General features: G+C 33.9%; 1 protein-coding gene across 5 annotated transcripts in view; it reads right to left on the bottom strand.

Moving 5' to 3' along the window:
* Nucleotides 1–299: 299 nt before the first annotated feature.
* LOC108002561 (peroxidasin) overlaps nt 300–25,833 on the bottom strand; it is a 282,659-nt gene continuing 257,125 nt past the window's right edge. For all 5 annotated transcript variants that reach the window (XM_028669104.2, XM_062082447.1, XM_062082439.1 and 2 more), the window contains exons 7-8: nt 20,700–20,839; nt 300–4,328 (exon numbers count right to left, since the gene is read on the bottom strand). In XM_028669104.2, coding sequence (XP_028524905.1) covers nt 4,225–4,328; nt 20,700–20,839 — 244 coding nt within the window. In that variant the 3' untranslated portion in view covers nt 300–4,224. The remainder of the gene's footprint in view (nt 4,329–20,699; nt 20,840–25,833) is intronic.

Raw genomic sequence — 25,833 nt, 5'->3', positions numbered from 1 at the left:
AGGCGCGGACGAAATGTTTTGAAACGTTTTCGAAAATCTATTTTTTAGGGAAGTGTTACACGTGGCGAAATTAAGAGAACGAGAAATTAAAATTACGCGGAATTTTGTTTTTATGGTCAATAAGAATTTTTGGTGAACGAGGAGATCGTAAAAAATGCAGGAAATATTCTTCGAAATATTTTGAATTGTTCTCTTCTTCTGAAAATTTATTTTTTGAAACGAAATATTATATGTTGTAGGAGTTGAAATGAAATAGGGATTGTGAAATTAAATTACACGTTTTTTTCGACCAATAGGAATTTTCTTTTTTTTTTGTGAACAGAGATATATATATATGATAGGTGGAGAAATTGAAACGTAGAGAATATTTCGAAACGTTTCGAATATTTTTTTGAAAACTTTGAAAATTATTTTTTAGGAAGGTAGACTATTATACGTAGAAACGCAGGATGAAATGAAATTACACGATCAAAAAGAATTCTTGATAAATTGAAAGATACAGAGAAATTGAAATTTAGAGAATATAAAACGTATCGAAACAAACAATTCGAATTATTTTCTTTTTTTGAAAAATTTGAAAATTATTTTTTAATGGAATAAGGTATTACATGTATATTGAAATAGAGAATGTGAAAGTAAATTACATGATTTTCTTTCAATTAAAAATAATTTTCGATGAATAAAATGATATCGGAAATGGAAAAATTGTAATGTAAATAATATCGAAAAGTTTTTAATTTTCTTTGTTTTTTTTTTTTTAAATTTAAAAATGATTCTTTTTTAAGAAAATACAATATAATAAATATATAGAAACGGGAGAGTATGAAACGTGCGAAGCGATATTACTATTTTTTAGCAGATGCATCTTTTTTTATTTGCTTTTCATGGATATCGATGTTTTGTTTAGTTGATTGAAAGCCTGGACAAGGGTTCGGCGCACAAAAGAGCGTAGGTATGTAATTCAAAAAAATTTTTCAGCACAAGAGGTTCATTGTTATTCGAATTTTATCGCCCTCTATTGGATCGATTCTCGAGAAAGAACAATAGGATGAGAGAAATAGGATGTAAAATTAAAAGGTTCTCTTTACGGTTATATATATAAGTTGTTCCAGATACCAAATTTTATTTTATCCTTACAAATACGAAAAAGAAAATCGTGTGCATCCTTCAATTTAATTGATAACTCGAAAAAAATACGAATAATAAAAACAACGTAAAAAAGAAATCTAAAAGGGAATCGAATCGAGAAACGAACGGAAACCTAATTTTTCTTTCTTCAACAGATTTAATTTTGTTTACCTCTCCTCTGGCGTAAACCATTTTGATAGAATCGTATCAAAATCTCACGAATAATGCATAGAAAATTTCAAAAGTTTCATTGAAACTTTATCATCCTTCCCCTCCCCTTTTATTCTTGATCGAAATCAACCGAGCAGAATCAAACTCGTCCATGCTTCGTCACGGAGGAACTGGTCGCCGTCACGCGGGATAGACGGGTCAGTAACCGAGGTCACCCCTTTCGCGCCACCCTTCACTCCCCGACGAGTGAAAAAGAGGGATACGAATAAAGAAGGGAGAAGAAAAAAAGAGAGAGGGAGGGAAAAATATCAAACCCGCGCGGCAAAACCGATTAACACGCGCGGTTGTACGTCATAGAGTGGGTGGACGTGAATTGGACAGATCGATCGGCGTTTATACAAGCGCATTTGGCGAGTTGGTTGCATGGGCCCAGTGACCGATGCAAAAATGATTGTCCTGCGAACGGTCTGGCAATCAAAGTGTTAAATTTGCAACTGTGGGGCGAGGTGAAGACAGATTTGCATAGGAGCGAAGCGACGAACGGAGAGAAAAAGAGGGAAGGGAGAGAGGGAGGGATAAAGCGCGAGGGATTCGAAATTTTATGAGCGGTCATTGTCTGGCTGGTTGCGCGTTCCAGGCGCCACGTAGAAACGGGAACTTTATATCGTGTAATAATTTCGAACGCTCGTCGTCGCGAGATCTCCCATTATTCGACGCTTCAACTTTCGCGACGTATCGTCATGTTTGCGCTCTCACCTCTCGCGTCGATGTTTCTTTCTCTGGTAACGTTATACCAGGGGTTGTTGCGCTTTTCACACGGTTGAAGAGATCGGTGAGAGGTGATTGCGCGCGCGTGGCGGGTTGAATCGTCGAGTTGAATCACATTGTTTGGCAGTAATTTTAGGAGTAGGCGGAATACATCGGGGCCGAAACTCGTTTGGATTTGAATTATAGGATAAAATGTAAAATTGTGCGGTATCGAGACTCGATTTTTTATTTTTTTTCTTTTTTCGAGAAAGAGTTTGATTCAGCCGCCGAACGGAGAAGTGAAAATTTTTTCCTGGTTTAAGAGGATTGGAAATCATAATGGTGTAAGAGGAATTCATATTTAATAAATTCTTGATGATTTTTAATCCATTGATAATATCGTATAATTTAAAATAATTGAATTTATATCATTTATAAAAGATTACTTTTTGTAATTAATCAAGAACGAAATTTAAAATTGAAATTGAAAATTTTCATAACTTCACTTGGTTCACTCGAACGTTTACAATATTTATTTTACATGATGTCAAAAATAAAATAGATAATGCGATTCAAAGTTATCGATTCTACATCGAGACTGAATCAAATTTTCATAGAAATCTATGGCCTAAAAGATTCCTTCTATTTCAACAAAGATCACGACAAGATACATTCAAGCAACTTATTCCCTCGAATTTATTTTCAAACAGTTTTTCTTAATTTAAGTTCACGAAAATTTTCTTCGACGTACGAATCTTATCAAGCTGAAAGAAAATACAGACAAAGTTTCAAACTCGATTCAAGAAAATATCTCTTTGTTTCTCCCCCGTGAAACTTGCGCACGATAACCACAAAGGCCTCCCATGTATATTCATCAAAACTTTTCGGATCACGCGCAAATTAATCGAGTGAAATCTAGCAAGTCTATATTCAAATGTAAAAAGATAAAATACGCGAAAATACATTTTTCATCCCTCTCTTCGTAAAATCGCTTTGAAATATTCTTGATATTTACACGCGTATTCAACATGCCTCGCTTGTTATTCAAATTCTGTAAATAAATTTCCTTTGATTCCCTCGTTAAAAAAGACGAGAGAGCAAAACTACATCGAACGAAACCGGAATAAAGGCAATAAAAAGTATCTCGACAACTCTCGGTGACTTTCGCAGCTTCCACTTTTTTGGCACAGTTTTTGTTCCAAGCGTGCTCGATTCGGGTAAACAATGGTCGGTATTTATTCTCAAAACTCTCTTCTAGTTTCAAAGGAACAGACTCTGTTCAATTCCACGCGTTTCCAGCTGCAACAAATGCGACGAAAATATTTTTTTTTCCATCCCTCTATCTCCTCGAATGATATATAGATATATATATTATACTCGTAACGATCGGATTGGTTTCCACTAATTGTAAGGTATTCTCGTTCTTGGAAAATAATTGATATGTCAATCCGTTCGAACGAAATCCTTATCATGGTAATTCGTATACGATCTTTTTTTTTTCTTTTTTTTTTTCTTTTTTTGCAATATTCGTTCGAAATTTTATCGAACAAGCGCACAATAGGGGTCAGACTTTTACGAATGGACCGAAGAAAAATCGGTTTTCTCTCTTGATATCGCTCAAAGTGGGGATCGTTCGAAAATAGTCCGCGTGGAATGTTGCGCACGAAATTGGCAAACCTTGAGCGTTGGTAAACAGGAATGAATTCTCGACAAAGGGGCGAAACTTCGTTGTCTTTGGGGGAAATTTCACGTTTCCATTTTACGTAGTTTAAAAAAAAGAGGGAGGGGTTAGGAACGAAACAAGAATGGAGTAGATCTTTCGTAAAAAAAACAGTGATTCCAGTCTCACAAAAGTCTCTCTTTGCTTCGTGGTTTATTTTATATACGTATACGATCGAGAAATTTTTGTTATTGATTCGTTACTGCCTTCTTCTCTCGTAACGCGGTTAAAATTGTCCTCGTCTCTTGATATAATTCGTCTCGCACGATGTACAATTGCGTGAGCGTGCACACACGTCCCTTTGGGAAACTCGCCACGCGAGAAATTCGAAGAGACGTCCCGAGGAGAGAGGATCGTTTCGATTCCCTCGACATCCCCTCGCATTTAATTCGCCACGAGGAAGAAAGGAGTTAGCACCATTCGAATTGCAGGCCAACAGAATGATCGAGACATCACGGTCACCTCAAGAGTGACGAGAACAGCAACGAAATGACGACGAGGACGAGGGATGTCGCTCTCACTTCTGTTGAACCACCGTGTTGCATGGCTGCTGGATTCTCGCCTGGAACAAATTATAAAAACGATTGGTAGGAAATATTGAGTGAAAATTTGTGGAGAATAATAATTTCAACGATTGCTAAGATCTATGTAAGATTAAATTCAAGAGAATAGAAGTCAGACAGACCATAAAATGTATAATTAGGAAAAGTGGAAGAGTGTAAGTGAATTGAATTAGATATTAGAAATAGTTGGTTTAAGGATGCTTAAGTGAAATGGCTTAAGCATCATTATAAGTATTAATAGGAAATGTAAATTGAAAAATTGAATTAAGATAATAGTTGAACGTTTATACATATTCTTCTTAATACAATCTTCTTAATTGTTCTTTTCTTTCCATGTTTGGAAAGATAATAAATCTTAAGATTTATAAAGGTATATAAATTAATACAGATTATAAAGATAAAGAAATCTTTTGCACTTGTTATATGGACTATACATAAAACGTGAATCTTCGAGATAGAGTCTTGGATAACCACGACATCGAAACGTTTCTGTACCCCTGGGTGAAGAGCATCCAGCTGGTATATATTCTCGGAATCTAGCTAACATATTCACGGAATCCACCTGGCATGTTCGTGGAATCCATGAATCCAAGCCGAATCTGCAGTTTCGGAACCTTGATCGAGAGGATCAGTCAGAATATATCAACTGCAAACAACGTGTTATTACATTCGTGAAACACTTTTGGAAGATTTTAAAAATCATAATAAATAAAAAGGTGAAGTTGAACAGTTTCAAGTTATATACAAGATTTCAATTTACAAGATCTCGATCAACCTCGATTATTCTTCCAATATTTACTATCATCAATCTAATATTCTTTTTTCTTTTACATTTTATTTCTATCGTTAATTTCTTTCTATTTCTCTCAATTAGTTTTAAGATTACTAATTGTTATTATTATAAATGACTACATATGAATATTTTTGTTCTTTATTTAAATTGGTTAATCAAAATACTATTGTATATAAAAATATCAATTGAGTTTTTATTAAGTTATAAACAGTTCAAAATGTAATATAGAAACATCTTATTCTTTTTTGCTTCTAGAATTGATTCTTCAAAAGTGTTTCTCGAATATGTTAACACACTGTCTAGGATCAAAATTTGTCGACTCAATAAGGCATTTAAAAATTTCTAGAGATGTAATTCTGAATTTTCGAATTACAATATAAATCATTGGATATAAAATTGATTTCATTAAAACATTACATAAGAATCTGAGATCATCCTGATCGAACTTTGAATTGTTTCCGCTTGGTTTTACGATTCTGGTATTATCAAGGTTGTGATATAGTGATTTGACTTTAGTTTCAGTACCGTGCTAATAGTTTTCCTTGAACCTCAGAGTGACCTGGTTTATGTGTTTTAATCCTGGATCATGTTTACCATAGTCCTAGACCACCGAGTGATTTTATTTGGGTTCAGTGGCCTTGATGTTATGCCAACCGTGGTCATTGGACTTTGGTATGATTCATAATCTCTTAATTTAAAATTATATCTACTTTTCAGATTAAGTTATATTTTTGTATTTTTGTATTTACGATTTTTATTTGATAGGCTATTTTGTTACCATGTCTTTTTTTATTTGAAAATATCATTTGTAATATATAATTGACAATTTTAATTCAAACATTTCGTATTCACGCAATTTAAAAAAATATGATCTTGTGTAAAATAATTTTCCACGATTATTATTGTTTTTACCATATTGAAGACAATATGGTTAAAAGTATTGCATTCTGAATTCTTTTTTTTCCACAAACATAGTTTTAATTTATTATTAAAAATTCGAATCTTATAAAAATTAAATCTATACATTGGTTAATATTCAATCAGTCAATCGCAAGAAAGGAGAAAATACGATGATGAAAATTATGACGAGATGTCATTGATAAAACTTTAGTAAGAATATCGATCAGTTTTGCTAAATGCAGAAGAGATATCAAGTCTTATTAAAGTTTTTAAATATTTTCTACTTACTAAATAAGTATAAAAAATGACTCTTTTTTTAATTTTTATCTTCCAAAAATATATATAATAGACAATAAAAGATATAAGGAATAAGGGAAAAAGAACTAACTTTTTTTCATATATAATGTTTCAAGTTCGCACGTTATAATTTGAAATTAAATTACATTAATTTCTTCTGACTTTCCTGTTAATCTTCTTAATCTTCTTCGTATCACGAAATCTCCATCAAAACCGCACGAAATCACGAACTTTCCCCCCGAACCTGGCTTTTTAATTATTTCACCGCGGCGAAAGGCGTGAAATCGAAATTATAAAGTCTCAAGAGAATCCAATATCTGGGTTGGTAGCATTGGTGTAAAAGAAAAAACGCGGGATTCCGGTCGAGGAAAATCGTGCATGGATCAGCAATTAAGGAAATGACAGGAGAAATGGAACGGGGGAATGTAGCACGGGTGAAAAGAGAAGAGAAAAAAGAATGAGAGGCGAGAATGATGGACTGTGATAAAAAAGGATGGAAAAATATCGTGAGACCGAGACTTAGATCGAGGATTAATGTACGGTTCTTGATTTCTTGCTAATCCGTAATCTTCTCTTAAGTACTCTTTAATTCGATTTCCACGTTTAATTATATGTAAGGAGACGCGATTGAAATTAACGTGGAACACCAGGGCCAAATTCGCGAGAAATCTCATTTAAAAGCGAGGAATCGGTTGGTAAAAGTGTCATCGTTGAATTTCAAGATCGGAAATCAGAACATCAGGAATTAGTGTGGGTTAGATTTTCGAGGGGGTGAGGACTATAAAACGGATCTTATGCAAATGGAAGAATTTCACCTATTCTTGGAATTCAGTGGGGAAAAATATTACCCTTTCAATGGGTGGATATTAAAATAATTAAGCGTTTCATCGATTCTCTTATCTTCGCGAAGAAAATTATATTGGACAGGTTGAGATTAATTTTTATTTAAAAGTATTTGTGGAAATGTTATGCAGCATGAAGTGTATTTATTACGAATATAAGAGATTTGAACGAGAATGAATTTTATGTCTTTTTTTTTTTGGATCACAATGAGATGTAAATAAAAATTCGCAAAATTTCTTTTTTACGAAAACATGATCTTATATGAAAATTTGAAGTAATGGTTTATGTTGTGGTACGAAGAAATATATATTTTACACAGTACGAGGTACTTTCTGTACATTACTTAAATATATGAACATATTTTAGCTGCATAAAAATTCGCAATCTACTCATAATTTATTATACGTGAACGAAGAGGAATATTTTCGTAAGAAAAAAAATATTATAGCAATCCACTTTCACCATGCTAATTAAAAAATAATTCAACTTATTGTTCAATTTTCTCATTTCGAATGTAATTAAAGATAAATTGAAGATTTTGCATATTGTGCAATGTTCTTATATGTATAAATTTAATGGAATTCCACTAAACGTTGGAGAAACTGTTATATTATCGTATATAGTTATCGATAAGCATTGTTCAAAGCCACGAAATTGTAATCAGATCGTTATAAGGAGGGCTCTTCCACTATATTCCTTCATCATTTTCATTCGCCATATCAAATTTCAAAGCTGAAACGAATGAATCGTCTCAATGAACCGATTACAGATTAGAATCAATTTCAATAAGCATGGATATATCGTAAATATATGAAACACCCGGCAATTTTCTCTTTAATTGGGACGTAATCGAGAAAAAATTAAAATAAGCGACACCGATACTTCCTTCAAATTCAAATAATTAAGATTTAAAGCATTTCTCTCTTCATATTTGAACCGATTTAAGAGCACAACTTCGCAAGAGAAGCGACCACTTCCAAGATTCAATTAAGAGGTGACGGTGGTGGAAAAATTTACAGCCCTGTTTACGCTTGATTCTGGTAAGTCGAGTCTTAGGATTAGCCCCGGATCCTCGCCTCGTTAATTGGATCTTTCTCGAGTTCCTATGGAAAAGATCTCTCCCTTTATCCACGATCCAAGGGAACGAACCTATTTTCCTAACTGCCAAACTGGAAGAATCAATTTTGCGCCGATTCTTTCATACACCATTCCCACAGTGTTCAAATTCACACGATTGAAAGATGAAAATTCTTGACGACACCTCGATGAAATTGAGCAGAATCGAATCCGACTAATCGAACGGTTAATATCGATGTTAATCGAAAGCGAGAATTTATTGGTTCTGTCTTAGGATCGGATGAATTATAGACGAGGGTGATTTAGGGATTGAAATCCATGCAATTTGTTCTCGATGAGTAATCACTCCTTTAATCCACTCCAGTTATATAGAAATCCATCCACTATTATGAATCCATCCTCAAATTACAAAGGATTAAATTATTTAATTATGATCGACTTACACTTGTATATATGTGAATATAACATTAATTACGAATTAATAGAAAATCAATACTGTTTGACTGACTATAATAAGTTATTTATTCGATCATTACCGATCTAATTTACTTGTCTGGCATACGCTATTTATCTGACAAAATGATTGACTTATATTATTTCAGTCACGCTGAAAGTGAATTACGATTCAGTCACGATGAATTGATAGTATATTGATCTAACAGACTTCTAATATACGTCTACCAATAATATACTAATGTTACAAAAACAATATGACAGATTATAAATTATATATTCTACAAATGAATATATTATAGACCGTCTTATTTCATACAATCGACAAATAACAGAATTACATTGTTACTTTCTATTACATTACTGCTCGTGGCAAGGGAGAAAACGAAATTAAGCAGAATGGTTAAATTAGAAAATGTCGGAAAAGCTCGAACACATTCCTATTTCCATGAAAATCGGAGAAATCCGAAAGAACATCAAAATCAACGTGTCTCGTTGAGCCTGTGCTACGATGGTGAAGTTTCACGGTGATTTATAATAAACGCCGGTTTAAAACCGTCGACACTAAAACGAAGGTCGTGGCGCGGTGGAAAATCTTGTATATTTCATGAAGTGCAGCCGGCACTCGTGGCGGTTCCGGAAGTGGCACTTGAACTTGTTGAGCCGGCGGAGCACCTCGTCACGGCCGGGATAAAATAATTTGCACAGTCAATATTACAAATTGCCGCGAATTAAATTCAACGGGGTGGCACCGGACCACGGCTAGCATTGTTAATAAAGGTGATAACATTCGCGCTGTGGGTAAAATTCGAGAAACTATTGCTCGTTGTTTTGTTGGCCGACTGCAATTTTACTTGCATCGTCAAGGGAGCATTCATATCGGGGTGCCAGTTTGCAAATTAGAATCGTTTTTTGGTTTTTCTTTGTTTTGTTTTTTATAGAAGAGGAAAAACTGTCGGGATTTTAATCCTTCGAACTCGAGGCCCAATTTCTTATTCAATTTCTAAGAGAAAGTAGTTAATAGTGGATAAAAATGTGTATCATGATGGCCCGATTTTAGTCATTTATTATTGATCTTCTACTTTTCCTCTTTGTGATAAGTTTACAAATTTTTATATTCAACATTAACAATTTCCACAAGTACAAATTATATTTTTATATTATATGAAGTACGAAGATATGTTTTGATGCTTTTGTAAAGATCGTTGAAAATTTGATATTTTATTTGACTAAATCAAGTGGAATAATTTAGTTACGTGATAATTCCATGTATATGTATTTATTCTACGAATAAATTCTGTATTTTTCGTACAATGTAGCAATTAGAGATTGGTTAAAGAGGAATAAATTACAATACCGGTATATTCTATCATCGGCTAATTACCAATTAATCGTTCCTCGATACAAATAGCGATTCAGGTCAGTTTACCATATGTTATCAGAATATCTATGTTCTCGAGAGAACAAACATTCGTGTTAATTTCAGTTAATCCTTTCCTCCAATTAGTTTAAATACATAAAAGCTGCTCGAGCAAGGTGATTTTCGATTCGGATGATCATAAATCTTTCCATACTTTACATACTTTTAATAAATAGAAAAAAAGGGAATTTCTTTTTAAATAATTCAAGCGAATTCTTCATCTTTCAGATCAAATCTCTTTTATCAAACAATTTGTCCCATTAAACAATTTTCTTCCCATTTAATGATCCTGAAATTTACTCAAACCGAACTCAACCACTATTCAAATATTTAAATTTTAAAATCGAAACGATTCTGACCATCTACGACGCTCTCTTCGCGACCAACCTATGAATCGTAGTCCCCTCGCTCGTCAAATCCCAGTTAATTCCCCAGAGAACGAACGACAAGCTTGTTTTCCCCGCGACACACTCGACTCCCGACGACGAACGCGCATTTTCCAGCGCACGGTCGAAGAAGGAGGAAGTCGCGAGGAGAAGCGCGATGCCACTGAAAAAGAAAAAAAAAAAAAGAACCGGCGTATGCGAAATGAGCAAAGCCAAGCACCCTCTCGAGATTCCTTCTGTCTATTATACATGACCGCGCGCACCGCTTCTTTTAACTACGCCTCGCGAAAAGAGAGCTTTGCAAACTCCTCACGCTCGTTGTCCCCATCGTCGTTGGCATCCGCCTGGTAGAGAATCCGTAAGAGAACCAAAAGAGGTTGGTTATGAAGGGTGGCGGGGAGAAACCATGATTGCGAAGAAGAAAATGGCAAGAAGAGGCGGAGAGGAGGACATCCTGGTCCTGGAGAGGCTTGCGGTTTAGGATTATTAATGGGCCGGGCGTGACACCTCGCGAAATAACTTCCCTAACCTCGCCTTCATACCACGACCAACCACAGCATATCCAGGTTGTCTGTTCATAGGCGTTAACTGGGCCACGAACTGCTCAGTTTCCTGTCTTCCTCTTCTTCTTTCTCGAGCCTCTTGCTATCGCTCTCTCTCTTTTTCTCCTCCAGTTTTTAATTTGCTCCCTTTCGTTACGAATCAGTCGATTCTTCTTTTCGATTTCCATTATGCTTCTTCTGGTACTTTTTCAATTGAGAGACGACTCTTTCCGATGTTTTCGACGATTATCTTTTACTGCTTCTTGATGTTAATCTTAAGATTTTTCTTTTGTGTTTGATTGATTTGTAGGATGGATCAATTGAACGTTTATTTGATTCAGATAGTATAGACAAATATTACGAAGTTCGCGATTGAAATTATCTCGTTCAGTTTTCACTCTCCTAAGGATTATTCAAACTTAGTTAAACTTGGATAATTATTTTGAGAATCGAGAATAGGAAATATATAAAAAAGAGTTTGCAATTCTCTGAAATCATGATTCTTGTAACGTTCGTATTTAACGAATAAAAATTTCTTATATCTTTCTTTTCATTGAAATTTGTATACACCAATAGTTTCGATTCATAAAACGAATAAATAAACGAAATACCGAGTTCAGTCCAATTTCATGTTTGTAAACCGCAAAATTTTCCAAGTGATTGCAATCACGGCGGCCGAAAACTCATCGAAACTCGTACCACGACCATTAACAAGTTCAAAATAGATCCGTAAACGGCCGTGGAAACAGTTACCCCGTTGAATAGAGTTAGCAATCGTTTCCCATTTAAATTCGTAAATCGGCGAATGGCGTTTACCCTTGGTCGGTATCGAGGCGAACCGCGCCACGATTAAAGCGATAATAATAATCGAGACGATTCATTGCGCCGAGGGATGAACCGGTCGAAATTCATTCACGAAACGTGGCCCTTGGGACAATCCTATTTTCGCCCTCGAATTAGCCTGATTCGACCCTTCGACTGGCGAATTAGTTTTGGAAACCGAGCTTCTATGTATAACGCGAAAGTTTTCAATAATTGAGATATTGGATAAGAAATTGTAGAAATGAGAAAGATGATAAAGAAAGAAGTTGACTAAAATTCGCCATCACGAGTCACGTTTAATTAATAATAATGTACTTCAAGGATAATATACGTTTTAATTATAAAGAAAAAGAAGAAAGAATGGATGCAAATAATGGAGGTGTGTCGGTGCAGAATTAAAACTGCTCTTCTTTTCAGCCTCCGTGCGACCGTGTTGTACCTGTGATATCCGACAAACAGCACATAATTATGCGCTGTAAATTACGGTTGACTAACGCACAGAGATAATATTCAAACGTGGACCATGTAATTAATTTCGTTCCGTGACCCATAGAAGCGCTGAATTCGTGAATTGGAATCATTTGTCGAAGAAAGAATTATTGTAATTGTTCGTTGGGTATGGTAAAATATCATGGACGTTGATTCGATGGCAAAGAATTTTTGTAAACAGAAAATTTATGAGCATCTTTGACGCGAACTTTGATGGTAAATAAATGGAGGGGATTAATCAAGATTGAAGCAATTTAAATGTAGATGAAGGAGTGAATATTAAATATATTTATAGGTTGTCTGAATCGAAAGTGGAATTTTAATTTGATTTCACTCTGATGGTTTTATAAATTAGTAATTTGAAGTTATAATATTTAACAACAAAACTGTGCCTTGTTTACATAATTTCGTAAAGGAATTAATTAATAATTTAAAACATGCAATTACATGTTTGCTATCTTGAATATAACACGCCTTTATTACAAGATAGATAAAGATTACAAAGAAAGAATTTTCAATTAAAAAAAAAAAATCTCATCTACATAATATCTACATAATATAACATTAATATTTAACATTAATCTCGCAATATTCCAATTAACCAACTCATCGCATCCTTAATTTCACATTTCCATTATCGGCGAAATAATTCGAAAACACTTTATAAGCCAGCCAATCGACTGCTTTACAAAATTACATTTCGAAAATCCCCCTTTAAACATTAACTCTAAACTACCACCCATACATTCACCGCACTGACAATCTCGGATTTTCGAAGAATCGTTCCCGAATTCCGCGCAAACCAACCAGTCAATCCGTATCCGCAATTCGCTCGTATGCATCCCGGATTTCGATAAAACGACGATCTTGCCGAAAATGTGAGGCGTGGAAATTCCCATCCCTCGATTTACAGCTTGAAAATGCTCGAACGATTACGTTTACCACGGATGGCGTACCACCATCGTAATTCGCGTACTACCATAGTTTCTTTGGTCGTAAACGGAAAGGACACGTACTGTGCGAAGCATTGGACCAAGCAGACGTTGGGCGAAATAGTTGCAGTCATACATTGAACAAAGCGATTGCAGTTATGCAGGTGTTTGACGAAGCGTTTATAGACTATGATATACATTGCCCGCTACTTGGACTTGGAAACATTTGATTACAATCATGCAAGCATTGGAGCAGATTATAAGGCATTGTAATTGCAAGCGTTTAACGAAACGCGTATGTAGATATCGGAATCATGCAATTGCACTTATGGCACTGGACCAAGCAGTTGCAGACTGTACAGGCGTTTAACGAAGCAGTGTAAATATTGGAATCTACGTAAATATTGGAATCGTGCAGTTGTAGTCGCAATAATTGCAGATTATACAGGCAATTGTTGATGTCAGACGTTGGACGAAGTGGTTATAGTTATACAGATTAGACGATTATGGTCGGACAAACATTGGACGAAGCGGTTGCAGGCCATGCAAGCGCGAGGAATTTCCAAACGACTGTTTCGAGTACAGATCGAAACTGATTTCGAATGCGCCTCGCGATCGTCCGACTACTTGTCAAACAAATTGGCATTATTTCCAGTTTATTATGGCCGCTCTTGTAGCTATCTGCATACAACACCCAAGAGACAATAACTCTTCGGTTTTCGCGTATCTAGCATCTTTACATTCCTTGTACCTCAAGCTTTGATAGTGCAAGATTGTGTGGAAGTTGAGGGATAATGGAACACGAACAGTAAGGATGACCAAATTTGTATATAGGTTGAATACGTCAGATTTTAGGGTAGCTTGGAGAAGTCGAATTTGGAGAGAATTTGGATGAATAGTACGATTGCTTTTCAAAAATTTAAGAAAGTTTAGTTAAGTCATGATTATTCTGGTGTAATCTACATAATGAATAATAATAGCTACAAATATTATTACTTTGAATAAGGTATAAATAATAATTGGGTAATATTAATATTATAATCAAAATATCCAACAAATGCCAAAACATTATTTCGTTTTTAGAAAAATGTTCTTTACCTCGTACAAGATGTCAAAATTATCTTAACACCATGTGATTTTTAAACAAGAATGATCTAGATATTGATAATTAATCCAACATACAGTAAGACATCTCACACAGTTTTACGATTATAACTCCTGTTTCTATCCAAAAAAAAGTTTAAGACATTAAACTTTAAGATATTTACATAATCTAGAAAGCGTGCAGATCATATTTTTTTCTTCCTAATCGTTTCAAGTCGCCTTATTCCAGAAAAAATCTGGTTCCAACAAATCGCCTAGTTTTTCCACTCTTTATTATTCGTCCCGCCCTACTGGAAAAGCGAGAGCTTTGCCGTGGATATGATCGAACTGCCATCCAATATCAACTCATGGTAATCCGTGGTAAATAATGCACGACGCCTCGATGATGGCGGGTATTCCCCGATACTTGGCTCGAGCCGCGAAAAACCGGTGATAGAAAGTAGTTGAACCCTTGGCTGAAACTTCAAAAGCCACTTCTATCTTTCGATCCAAAGCTCGCGTTTAGCGGTACACTGGACGACCTCATCGATTCGACTTACACGCGATTTTCGCCCGGATACAAAAGTTACCGGTGGGCTTTTACGTTGTCTCGAGAGCGGAGGATGAGAAATGGGTGAGAAATATGGAGCAATGTAGCACGATGATGCCAAGTCGTTCGAAAATGTGGAACAGTTGAGCCTCTCCATTTCGAAATAAAAAGGGAATCGTTGAATACCATTGAATATTTTATATTTAAATTATGATCGGTTATTCCAGTTTATCTCGTAAAGTATTACGAAGTGGACACCAACTTCTATTTGATTTGTACACAAATCTTTATTAACGTTCATTATCTTCGCTAAATTTGCATATATAATCATTTTCATTGATCCTTTTTGTAAATCCCTGATCGACAAGAATCCAAGAACAAACCATCTTACTACAAGATTATCAAGAGGATAAAATAAAAGTAACCAAAATGAAACATTTTTCATTTATCTGTCGTACAAATCTATCCAATTGAAACAAAAGATACAAGAAAGATTCACGCTCTGTATTTATGAATAGATTGGAGGAATAGATTTCAAACGGTAGACAAAAGGTAGACAAAATTCTACGGATGGAAAAGAATGAACGAAATGTACAAAGGCTAAGGCGAGGAGAGATCTTTAGATGGGGGGGGAACGAAATCGTGACGAATTGGAAAAGGAAGAGGATGAAAGGGAAGAGGAGATCGCGAAGAAAACTCGGCGAAGTCGAAAGAGATGGAGGAGAAAAATAGGTCGGTTGAATATCTTCGACGAACTTTTCCATGAATACGCCATGCATGAGCAGCAAGTCGCATACGAAACACCTCGAGAATCGGAAACCGGAAGGAAAACGAAAAAGCATAGCTGAAGAGGCGAACGAACGAACGAATAGATAGGAGTATAAATTTGAAACTTAGCGATACACAAAAACAAAAGTTTGCAACTTAAATAGGTAGGAGATTTATCGTAAATATTATTTTTTTTTTTTGAATGGTGATTGGAAATTATTTATTGGATTGTTTGTCAATTAATTATGGTGGAGTGACAAACTCTGTAGATTATTGTCGTTGTTGTTGATGTTCACGCTATTATAACCATCATTGAACTTTCTGTTTATGTTTTTCGTTCACCATCGATAAGCTACGTGCAATTATATGTACCGATATATTAATGAGATGTTTTTGGAAAATTGATTCTCCAAAATATTGACGAAAATGTCGATTGAAGCTTGTTTATTAAATTATGAATAGTTTAAATTTGAATTAAAACGAAGACGAAACGGTGATGTGTCAAAAATAGATCTGTTTAAAATGTCTAAGAAAAATATTAAGAAGATGTAAGATATATTTATTTTATGGAATCTAGAAGCACTTGTATATACATAAGGAATTATATTTTAATACGAATTTAGAAAAAAACATATATTTTATTTATTTTAGTGTAACGATTGATGAACTTGAAAAAAATATCTTTATTGATTTGCAATAATATGAAATAGTTAAAGTATTTTATGAAAAAGGAAGAAGTTTATGCAAATTTTAATTCAATTTATTTCACAGGAAAGTAATTTTCCAAGCATCGTTAAAACTTTATATAATTAAAATATGTGTACTAAACTCAAAGAAGAAGTGTCGAAGATTATATTACAACTTTTATAAGATACAAGATATAACCATCAAGATTATACGTACAAAATTTGAAATTAATGGAATAATGTTTATAGAAATTAGAAAAATGTAATTAATATTTAAACGAGTTTTTTTTAATCTCAGTTACAACTTTAAAATATTATTACTCAAAAAATTCTTCTATCTTTTAAAGTTACGTCACACTCTCCTAATCTTCCTCTTCAATTTGCTCTCCAAATCGAATCAATTCTATCGACGCGTCTTTATAAAACGCTTTAGAAAATTCAGATCCAAAGCAAAACCATAACGCATGGCACGTTTGCTTAACAATTTATCGAGAAATCGAGTCTACAGACCGCGTATGCTTCGTGTTACAGCGAAGCATAGAGGGCTCTGTTCCTCACTGATAACGGTGTTTGGGAGGCTCGAGGAAGGAAAACGAAAGATTATAGCCACCCTTCGATATAATTTTCCACCGTTTTGCACGGTTCGTAATTGATTCTCCATAGCCTTATCTATTATCGTTCCTTTCATCCGCATTCTCTCTCTTTCTCTTTCTCTGTTTATGTATTAACCACGGAATCGCGAGTACGGATGAATAATCGAAGAAATTACGAAACGTGACACGATCTCATGAAAATTCTGGGAATGACGGCTCGCTCGATTGCCGGTTCTTCCTCCGTTTCATCTCGATTTTCATTTCCCTCGAGACATTTACATAACCGACAACGGGAAGAAAATAGCCTACCGTCTGGTGTTAAGCACATCGACCCGAAGTGGCACTCACGAACAACTTCCGATTCGGCTTTCTTTTCGCGCAATCTCCGTCTCACGATTGAAGAAGATCAATTTTTCTCTCAGTCGAGGCTCTCGTGGGAAAACGGAAAATCATTGTTTCGTTTGTTCGTTCATTTAAAGAAATATTTTATTGGTGGTAAATGAAATTGAACTATTTAGTGTTTCGTGTTGAGTTAATTTTATGCGATTTGATCTTCGATCATCATCGTTACTGTTTAATAAAACGTGTTTATCATGATTTATTGTAAATTATTAAATTTTATTATTATTATCGTAATATTATCGTAATATTTTGGAAATAACTGATGATTTTCGAAAGATAATTTCAAGCAAATTTTTTCTTTGCCAAGATGTTTATTTCTATGGACGAATTTATCGATGAAGAACACTGGCCAATTACAAAACTCGAAATGTTGGATACGGCAGCGAGTCAGAAACAAGCATGAATATATAATATTAAATCGTTGCATATGAAATGATTAATTTCCCAACTGTTTAAAATCATTCAAAATTTAACGAATAAATTAAACAACACTCGTACATTTGCGCGTCGATTTAATCGCTTGAAGTTAATCGAACACGTCATATCGTATTTCATTTTAAAAAGGATTTTGTAATTATATACGTGAAAAAAAAACTTTATGTCTGATATAATAACATTTTTCACAGACTCGTAAATGTAATTTACATCATCCAGCCTTAAGTGAAAACGTTCGTTATCGATACTATACGACACCGTTAGCTACGAAATTACAAAGTTTCTTAAAACCAAAGTCGACGTTCCGCGTAAAAAACACACATACCAGCTCGCTGGATACCGAAGTTTAATATTAGTAAGAGGAAAAAGGAGATCGGGGAGGAAAAAAGGCAGGTGGTCCCGTGTAGAAAATTGGACGCAGTCCAGAGAAAACGCTGAACAAGGGAAAATGGTAACGCAATATACAATATAATGAATGGAATACTCAGTGTATCGTTAACTACTATTTCTGACACGAACATATCTTCTCCACGAGCACGTTAATAGAACTGTTGATTAATAATTCTTCGTATAATGGATAAAAATATGATCAATTTCGAATAAAATAATTTTGAATCATTATTTTCCTATAGAAGAAAAATTTTTACGATTGAATAACCTGGAAAGAGATTTTATTCCCTGTTGGAACAAATTTATCAGAATGGAAACGTACACGAACAAAACATCGTCGACAATTTGAAAATTTCTGCCGATTTAATAGCCGATGAGAATTTAATTGTAACGAGAAGACCGTTTCGTTTCAAAGTTGAGGCACAAAGAAATTGTATGCAACAATTGGGAAACGAAACATTGTTATCGAATGGTGAACTCGCCTCGCGTTAAGAAATTAAGTTCTTTCTAAGATTGTTCCAATCTCCATAAATCGAATAGAGGTAAACAAGTATCTGTTCAGAAGAACTGAATTGTTCTTTCGACCAATTAACCTGAAACGTTTTCAACGTGATCGCAAAAAACTTGGGAAAATGAATAATTTTTTAAACAAAATATTCGAACGAATGTATTTTATTTGTTTTTATATCTATGATTTTTTTCTCTCCGCTTTACATTTTCTTTTCGATTATCAATAATAAATAAATAAATTGATTTTTAAAATTCTTGAAATAATTTTGACAATTTTTCAATTTCGGATAATTATAACGCGACACGTTTAATCAAAACATTTTATCAGATTCCTATGAATATTCTAATTACAAAGAATTTAATTTACCTAATTTACATTCAGTTCTAAATTTATCCATATATATTATACAATCACGAAATTTCACATGTAAACACACGAATGTAGAGAAATTATTTTGATTTGAAATTTACGAAGCATACACGCATTTGACAATCGATCTAAAACCTGGTCCGTGTTTCTCGATTTCTCTATTCACCACGTCGATTGTTTCAACATTCTGGATTTAGTTTGAAGAACGAACAAATAAAACAGATCCGTTCTACACAATTCTATATATTCCAATATAAATGTTATAAACCTGTATATCTAAATGATTTTTATTGAGTTTACTTGGAAATATCATGCAATTTCGTATCCCGGTATTTTTGTTCCTATACAAGTTCATAAGACACGATATTGAACATGGTGCAAGCGTGGTCGTTTTGCATAATTTCCTGTTACATCGCATAATTTACTTCGACGTGCATTCAAAGTTTTTTATAAAAGCACGATTATATGTGGATATTAAAAGAAAATAAAACTTGTTTCGAATATCCGAATGTGGAATCAAAAATATAATAGATAATGAAATGGAAATAATATTTATATGTAAAAGTAACGATTAGATGAGAAAGCACGGATGATAATAATGTTCATAATGTTTTGCAAATACGAATTATTAAATGGATAATTAATGTGTTATTATATGGATTTAAATATTCACAATTTTTGTATAGTTTAAAAAATTCTGGTTATAATATCTGGTTATATAAAGTAACGAGAATTTTTAAATTTAGAATTTTTCTTTTGATTTCCATAGATATTCGATGAAAATTGAAATTGGAGAGCTCTTTTCAAGATTATTCGACAAAGGATTGAATCAATAATCGATTTTATCTGCTAGAATATTAAAAGAAAGAGCATGAATTTATTGAAAAATTTTATGAAAATTTAATGATATATTTAATTCTACAATTCTCGTGAAGAAGATTATAGAAAGAATACTATTCTTTCATCAATAGTTTATATTTAAAGTTTCGAAATTTCCATTAATACATATAATGCTTTGATTGTCTCGTTAATCACTTTGCCTCGCTACTGCCATTTCAATGAGCGATATTTCACTTTAATATATCATTCTTAAAATTTCATTTCTGTCAACGTGATTTATTATGAAAAATCATATTCCAAATTTCTTAAATCTTACTCATGTACGTATTCTCTACAATTGTAAAGAGAATTTTCGTTTCCGAAAGATCAAGCCAAAAATTCTGATTAAATTCTAATATAATTCACAATAATTTTTCAAAGACAGGCCAAAAATATAACGATCAAAATAATATTGGAATATAAAAACTTGTTACAAAATTCAGAAAATATTCCGAAACTTGTCTAAAAATCGTAGATCTTTTTCATTCCATGGAAAAAATTCGAGCTATCAAAAGTACTAAATGAACAATGGCGTCACTAAATCATCCAAGCAAACTTTTACCACGGAGCTCAATTACTAAAATGGCCACCATTTACGCAAACACGTATCTCGCAAATTTACACATCACACCCAAGCATACGTGCTCGACCAATTGCAAAAAAAAAAAAAAAACATAAAGAGACATGCAATAGGAACAAATACACACTTGATCTGGATATAATCGAACCACGCGCGATAAACAAACGTACCATTTAATACGTGGACGGAAACCGTGGTGGCGGCCGCCACATCCGCCAATGCGCAACTGTAATTCCCGCTGTCTTTTTTATTCGCGTTTGCAATGTAGAGCCTGGATATCGCACCACTGGCGCCCATGTCCGTCTTCACACTGGAACAGAAAGCAAAAATTGTGTAGAAACGGAACCTCGAAGTTGCCTTTTTAACGGTTTCGAGGAAAAACATCATAGATATCCTCTTCTCACTTCGCAAATACGGGAAATGATCATAATCAAAGAAGTTTATTTTCAACCGAGAGAAATTCGCGTGATTAAACGTTAAATGAGATGGAGATGAAAAATTATTTGAGATGAAATAATTTAAAGGAAAATAAATATTTAAATTCAATTTTTTTTTAATAAGAATTTATAAGATATAAGAAATTCAAATGAATATTATGATTGTTGGATAAATAGATTGAGATAATTTCGATTCTTTAATAGTGTAGATAAACCAATTGTAGTTAACTATGTAGTTGTTAGTCACATGTTACAAGTAGTATAAGTCGTTCATTTATTAACCAAGTAGTTTAAGAAAGTTATAGTTAGAGGAGTATTACAGATGTTATAGATCATCATTTATTAGACACGAAGAATAAGCTAGTTGTGATCAAGTAATTAATCACTCATATATTATAGATCATTTATTCATCAATCAAATAAACAAAGACAGTTATAATTACAGAAATTATACAAGTTTCGAAACTTTTTATATACAGACATTCATAAGTAGTATACTTTACTTGTTGATCAAATAGTATTAGACAAGTATACAACAACGTATATTAACAATATAGATTAACGAGAATCATTCATTTCAAGCTTCAAACTTAAACGCAAATCGACAAGATAATATCAGATAGAGAGAATCCTCTCCGCTACGCGATAACACAAATAAAATCATAAACTTACTTATTGAAGAACTCTTAAACATTTAAAAGAGAAATCGTTCTCCACTTTCGACTCGTTCAACCCATCCAAATTGGTCCCTCTCGAAAAAGAATCGAACATTTTTCCCGGGCTACCAACGAAAGAAGAGAAAGAAGGGGGTGTAAATCAAGTTGAACCCTTGGTGAAGCGTCTGCTCCTGGCAGATCGACCGTTCCTCCTTCAGAGTTCACCCTCGGCCAAGACGTAGCATGGGACGGTTGCGGCCCATATTACGCGCCCTTAGAACACCACCGTCGGCCATCCAACCCAACGTGAAACACTTTCATTCGATTTACGGGACGCACCTCCTGATAATGACATAACCGAATTTACGAGTGTATCTGGAATGTCGACGAGAAAAATTTCCCTCCGGCCATTGAATTACGAAACTGATACGCGTCTCGTTCTTGTGTGAGGGGGGGATCGATTTCATCGGTGGCAATGAAATAGAGGAGTCTCTTATCGGGAGGGATCAATTGAAAATTTTCCTTCTCAATTGCCAATATTGAGCTGGCATATATTTTTGATCAAATTTTCGATCCCTTTTTATCGAATTTATAATTTTGACTTTGTATTGTACCGTGTGTTGATAATTTTAAGTTTTACAATTAATCGCAAAAGTCTTTATGTGATTTATCAAAGTTCAAAAAGTAAATTGTGTGTTATCAAGATCAATACAATAATTTTTTTATTAAAGGAATATCATTTGAAGAAAGTGAAAACAATAGGTAGATAAGTTTTCAATAAAGTATGAAGACTTTTAATTGATATTTTAGATTCAGAAATTCGATATCTGGATACTTTAAATCCCTCTATTAAGCAATTTATCGGGATAAATTAAATCGAATATATTATAGATATATCATGGATAAAAATTAAAATGAATCAATTAATTGAAAAATTTCTCCCGTTTTCGTATCAAATTTTCGAAAATGAGGATCAATTCTCCTCAATAATAGAAAGCAATATCCAATAGAACGAAAATAAATCATGTTACTTCGAATTTCCAATCGTACACGATCGCAATGCAAATCTAGTGTCTTCATTTCAAACAATTTCACTTTATTTCGTACAATTGATTTCGACAAACATTCAATTGCGATTCCCAATGCAATTGGTGAAATCCAATTTCAATCGGGGGAAAAAATTTTTGTCGAAACGAAATCAATCGAATTTCGGCAAAATGACGTTTTTTCCGATACGCATACGAATATTCACGAGTATCGAACACAAGCTGGGAAGCTTATTTAAATATGGGATACTGTTTCGTTCCTTGTTTGAATAGCATTGTTCCATTGGAAGGAACATATATGTGTAAAAAAATAAACAATGGAAATTTAATATACATTAGAATATATTGGATATGTATGTACGTGCAATGAAATAATAAAATATTCTTATTTCTGAATTATAATCTTTCAAATTGGGAAATATTGGAATAAATTTGAATATCATTTGAATATTATAATATATTACTTGTTAGACAATAATTTTCAATTTCAAATAATTTCTCTTTATTCTTTAATTTTATTATTATGAATTCTTCTTTTCACATCTTATATATGGAAGATATTTTCCAAAATTTCTTTTTGTTTTGTTCAAATTTATCAAAGTTTTAATTAATCGTTAAAGTTATTAGAACTTAGAAGAGTCTTTTCATTGCTTGATCTTGTAACGCAATAACCAATATAATATAACATTTGACGAACACTTGAGAGTTTAGATTTAGAGTTATATATTTCTGTAAGTGGCTAGGGGAAATGTTACTCTCTTTCGTTTGTTTACTCACCAACTTCTTCTTTGAGAAGTATCTCAAATACGTGGAAATATTACTTTCTTTGATCGACTGATAGACCAAAATATATTCAAGATAGTAGAACAAAATATAATCAACATTCTTAATTAAATTACTAAAAATTCTTATTACAAAATTTCGAATTATATATAAGAGTTGTTATTAATTATTAGACTTTAATTGCAAGTTAAAATCTTTTAAAATAACAAAAATTTAAGTCTACATTCGCAAAGTAAAACACGACAAAGAAACGTCCTCGTTCGATGATATATTATTATTAAAAAAAAGAAAAAAAACAGTGCACTCACTTGTCAAACACGAAGAACAAGATATGTTCTCAGTATGAGAAAACATGAGATGGCCATTAATCGCGTCAAACTTTTTCCAAATTCCTTCCAAGAAAGATGAGACTCGAAGAAGGAAGCAAGCTAAAGCTAAAGGGTGGAAAGATGCAATGAAAAGAAAAAGGCATGGGGGTGGCTCGGGAAATGAGGCTGCTGCCTCGCATTCCATCGCATCGGCCCGGTTTAAGAATTCATTCGGGATGCCGCGACGTGGCATCCTGTAACTCCCCTTTAGCTCCATAACCGTTTCCCCTCGCCTAAAGGGCAGCAACCGAGACCTTTGAGAATAACGCATCGGGAACCGTCCTCACTCCTCCTGGAGGCGCCTGGAGGGAAACCGTTAGGGCGTTAAAAGCACTTGTTGCCACCCCGTTATCGTCACTCTTCCCGTTGCGCTGCTCTCGCCTTCCGACTTCCTGAAATCCAGCCTTTGCGACCGTTTCGCAACCGATTATTGCAATCGTGGAACGATCTTTCGAGATCTTTGAGATTATGATACGGGAGCGAGAGATCCGCGATATTCCATCCTAGTAATTTCTCCTATTTTTTGAAATATCTTTCAGAAAGAGTAGTTTTTTCTTGATATAATTGATTTTTGGAATTTTTCGAATATTTCTTTTAGAAAAATGCTTGAGAGGATAGACTTGAAATAAATATATATTAACTGATTGATAAGTTCGAAATTTATGCTGCACATCCGATTTATCATTTATCAAACTGAAATTTCTCAAAAATCGTACAATTAAAGTAACACGCCACATTACGAAGGAAAAAATATCAAATTTAGCATCCAGTTTGATAAAATGAATCTCCATTCGGGGGGGAGGCAAAAGATCGACGGCAAAAAAAGAAGGATAGAAATAAAGTGGGCAGTATCGTTCCTAATTCAGGTCGGCCGTTGTCGGCCCCTCCCTCGTTCGCACGTCACAAGAGGACACGTGTGACGATAATTGTCCATCGGACTTGTTGTAACAAAGCTCGTGACATCGATCCACGTGATCCGACTCGGGCTGGAATTCTCCCGATTGGCACCCTGGGAGAGATATCCACGCCATTTACGATTTGTCCGCCTAACGCGCGTGTCCGTGTCTCGCGCCTCCAACATTTTAGCCGCCCTATTTTTATTTTTATTTTTATTTCTTCCCCTCTCCTCTCCCCTCTCACTATACCTTTTAATCCTTTAAACGGCTCGATGAAATTGTAAACTTTCCGCCAAACCGTCGAAACGAAAGAGCAAAAAAAAAAAAAAAAGAAAAAGGAAAAAAACGGAGAAGAGAGAGAAAAACTCGAACAGATACGTTCGACGTTTTGGTTAGATATTCGAAACTATTGTAAATAGGTATCGATGAAAGTCGGGTTGCACCCGTTAACTTTTTGACGAAAAATGGATGACAGATACAGAATGTTCGGGAGGTTGTTTCGAATCGGTGAATTTGTGGTAAATTGATGTATCGGGGAGTTTTTATAATGCGGGATGATGGGCAAAAGTATGCGGGCAGTGTAATTATTTTTGCGAATTGTTTTCGTGAAATAAAGGTGGAATCGTATTTTAATTAGTGAAATAAAGGTAGAGCCTAGGATGGCTTTTTTTTATGGATCGATAACTTAAGTGCATAAATATTGCTTATATTTATTTTTCGTGAAATTTGAATTTTTGTTTGCGATAAGTGTAAAGAAAGATTTATTGTATTTTTTATTATGTATTTGTATTACATTGAATCTGTTATAATGGATGTACGATATTTGTGTAGTAAACTATCGATGTGATATCAATATTCAAAAAAAAAAAATAATATTGTTCAATTGCAGTTTGTTTCAATGAATTTATTTAATTTATTAAATTTCGCGTTCATTCATTGTGTAATATCTTCGATAGAGGTAAATTTACATATCATACAATGGATATTAAACATCAAATAATTATTAAAATGTACATACGATTTTACAGTGATAATGCATTCGTTCTAAAATATTAATTTTATTATATGAGATTAAGGAACAATATTAAATTATTAATTCAAAGAAAGAAATAATAAAA

This window comes from Apis cerana, linkage group LG1, assembly GCF_029169275.1.
Source record: "Apis cerana isolate GH-2021 linkage group LG1, AcerK_1.0, whole genome shotgun sequence".
NCBI lineage: Eukaryota > Metazoa > Arthropoda > Insecta > Hymenoptera > Apidae > Apis > Apis cerana.
This window is presented reverse-complemented; position numbering and strand designations above follow the sequence as displayed.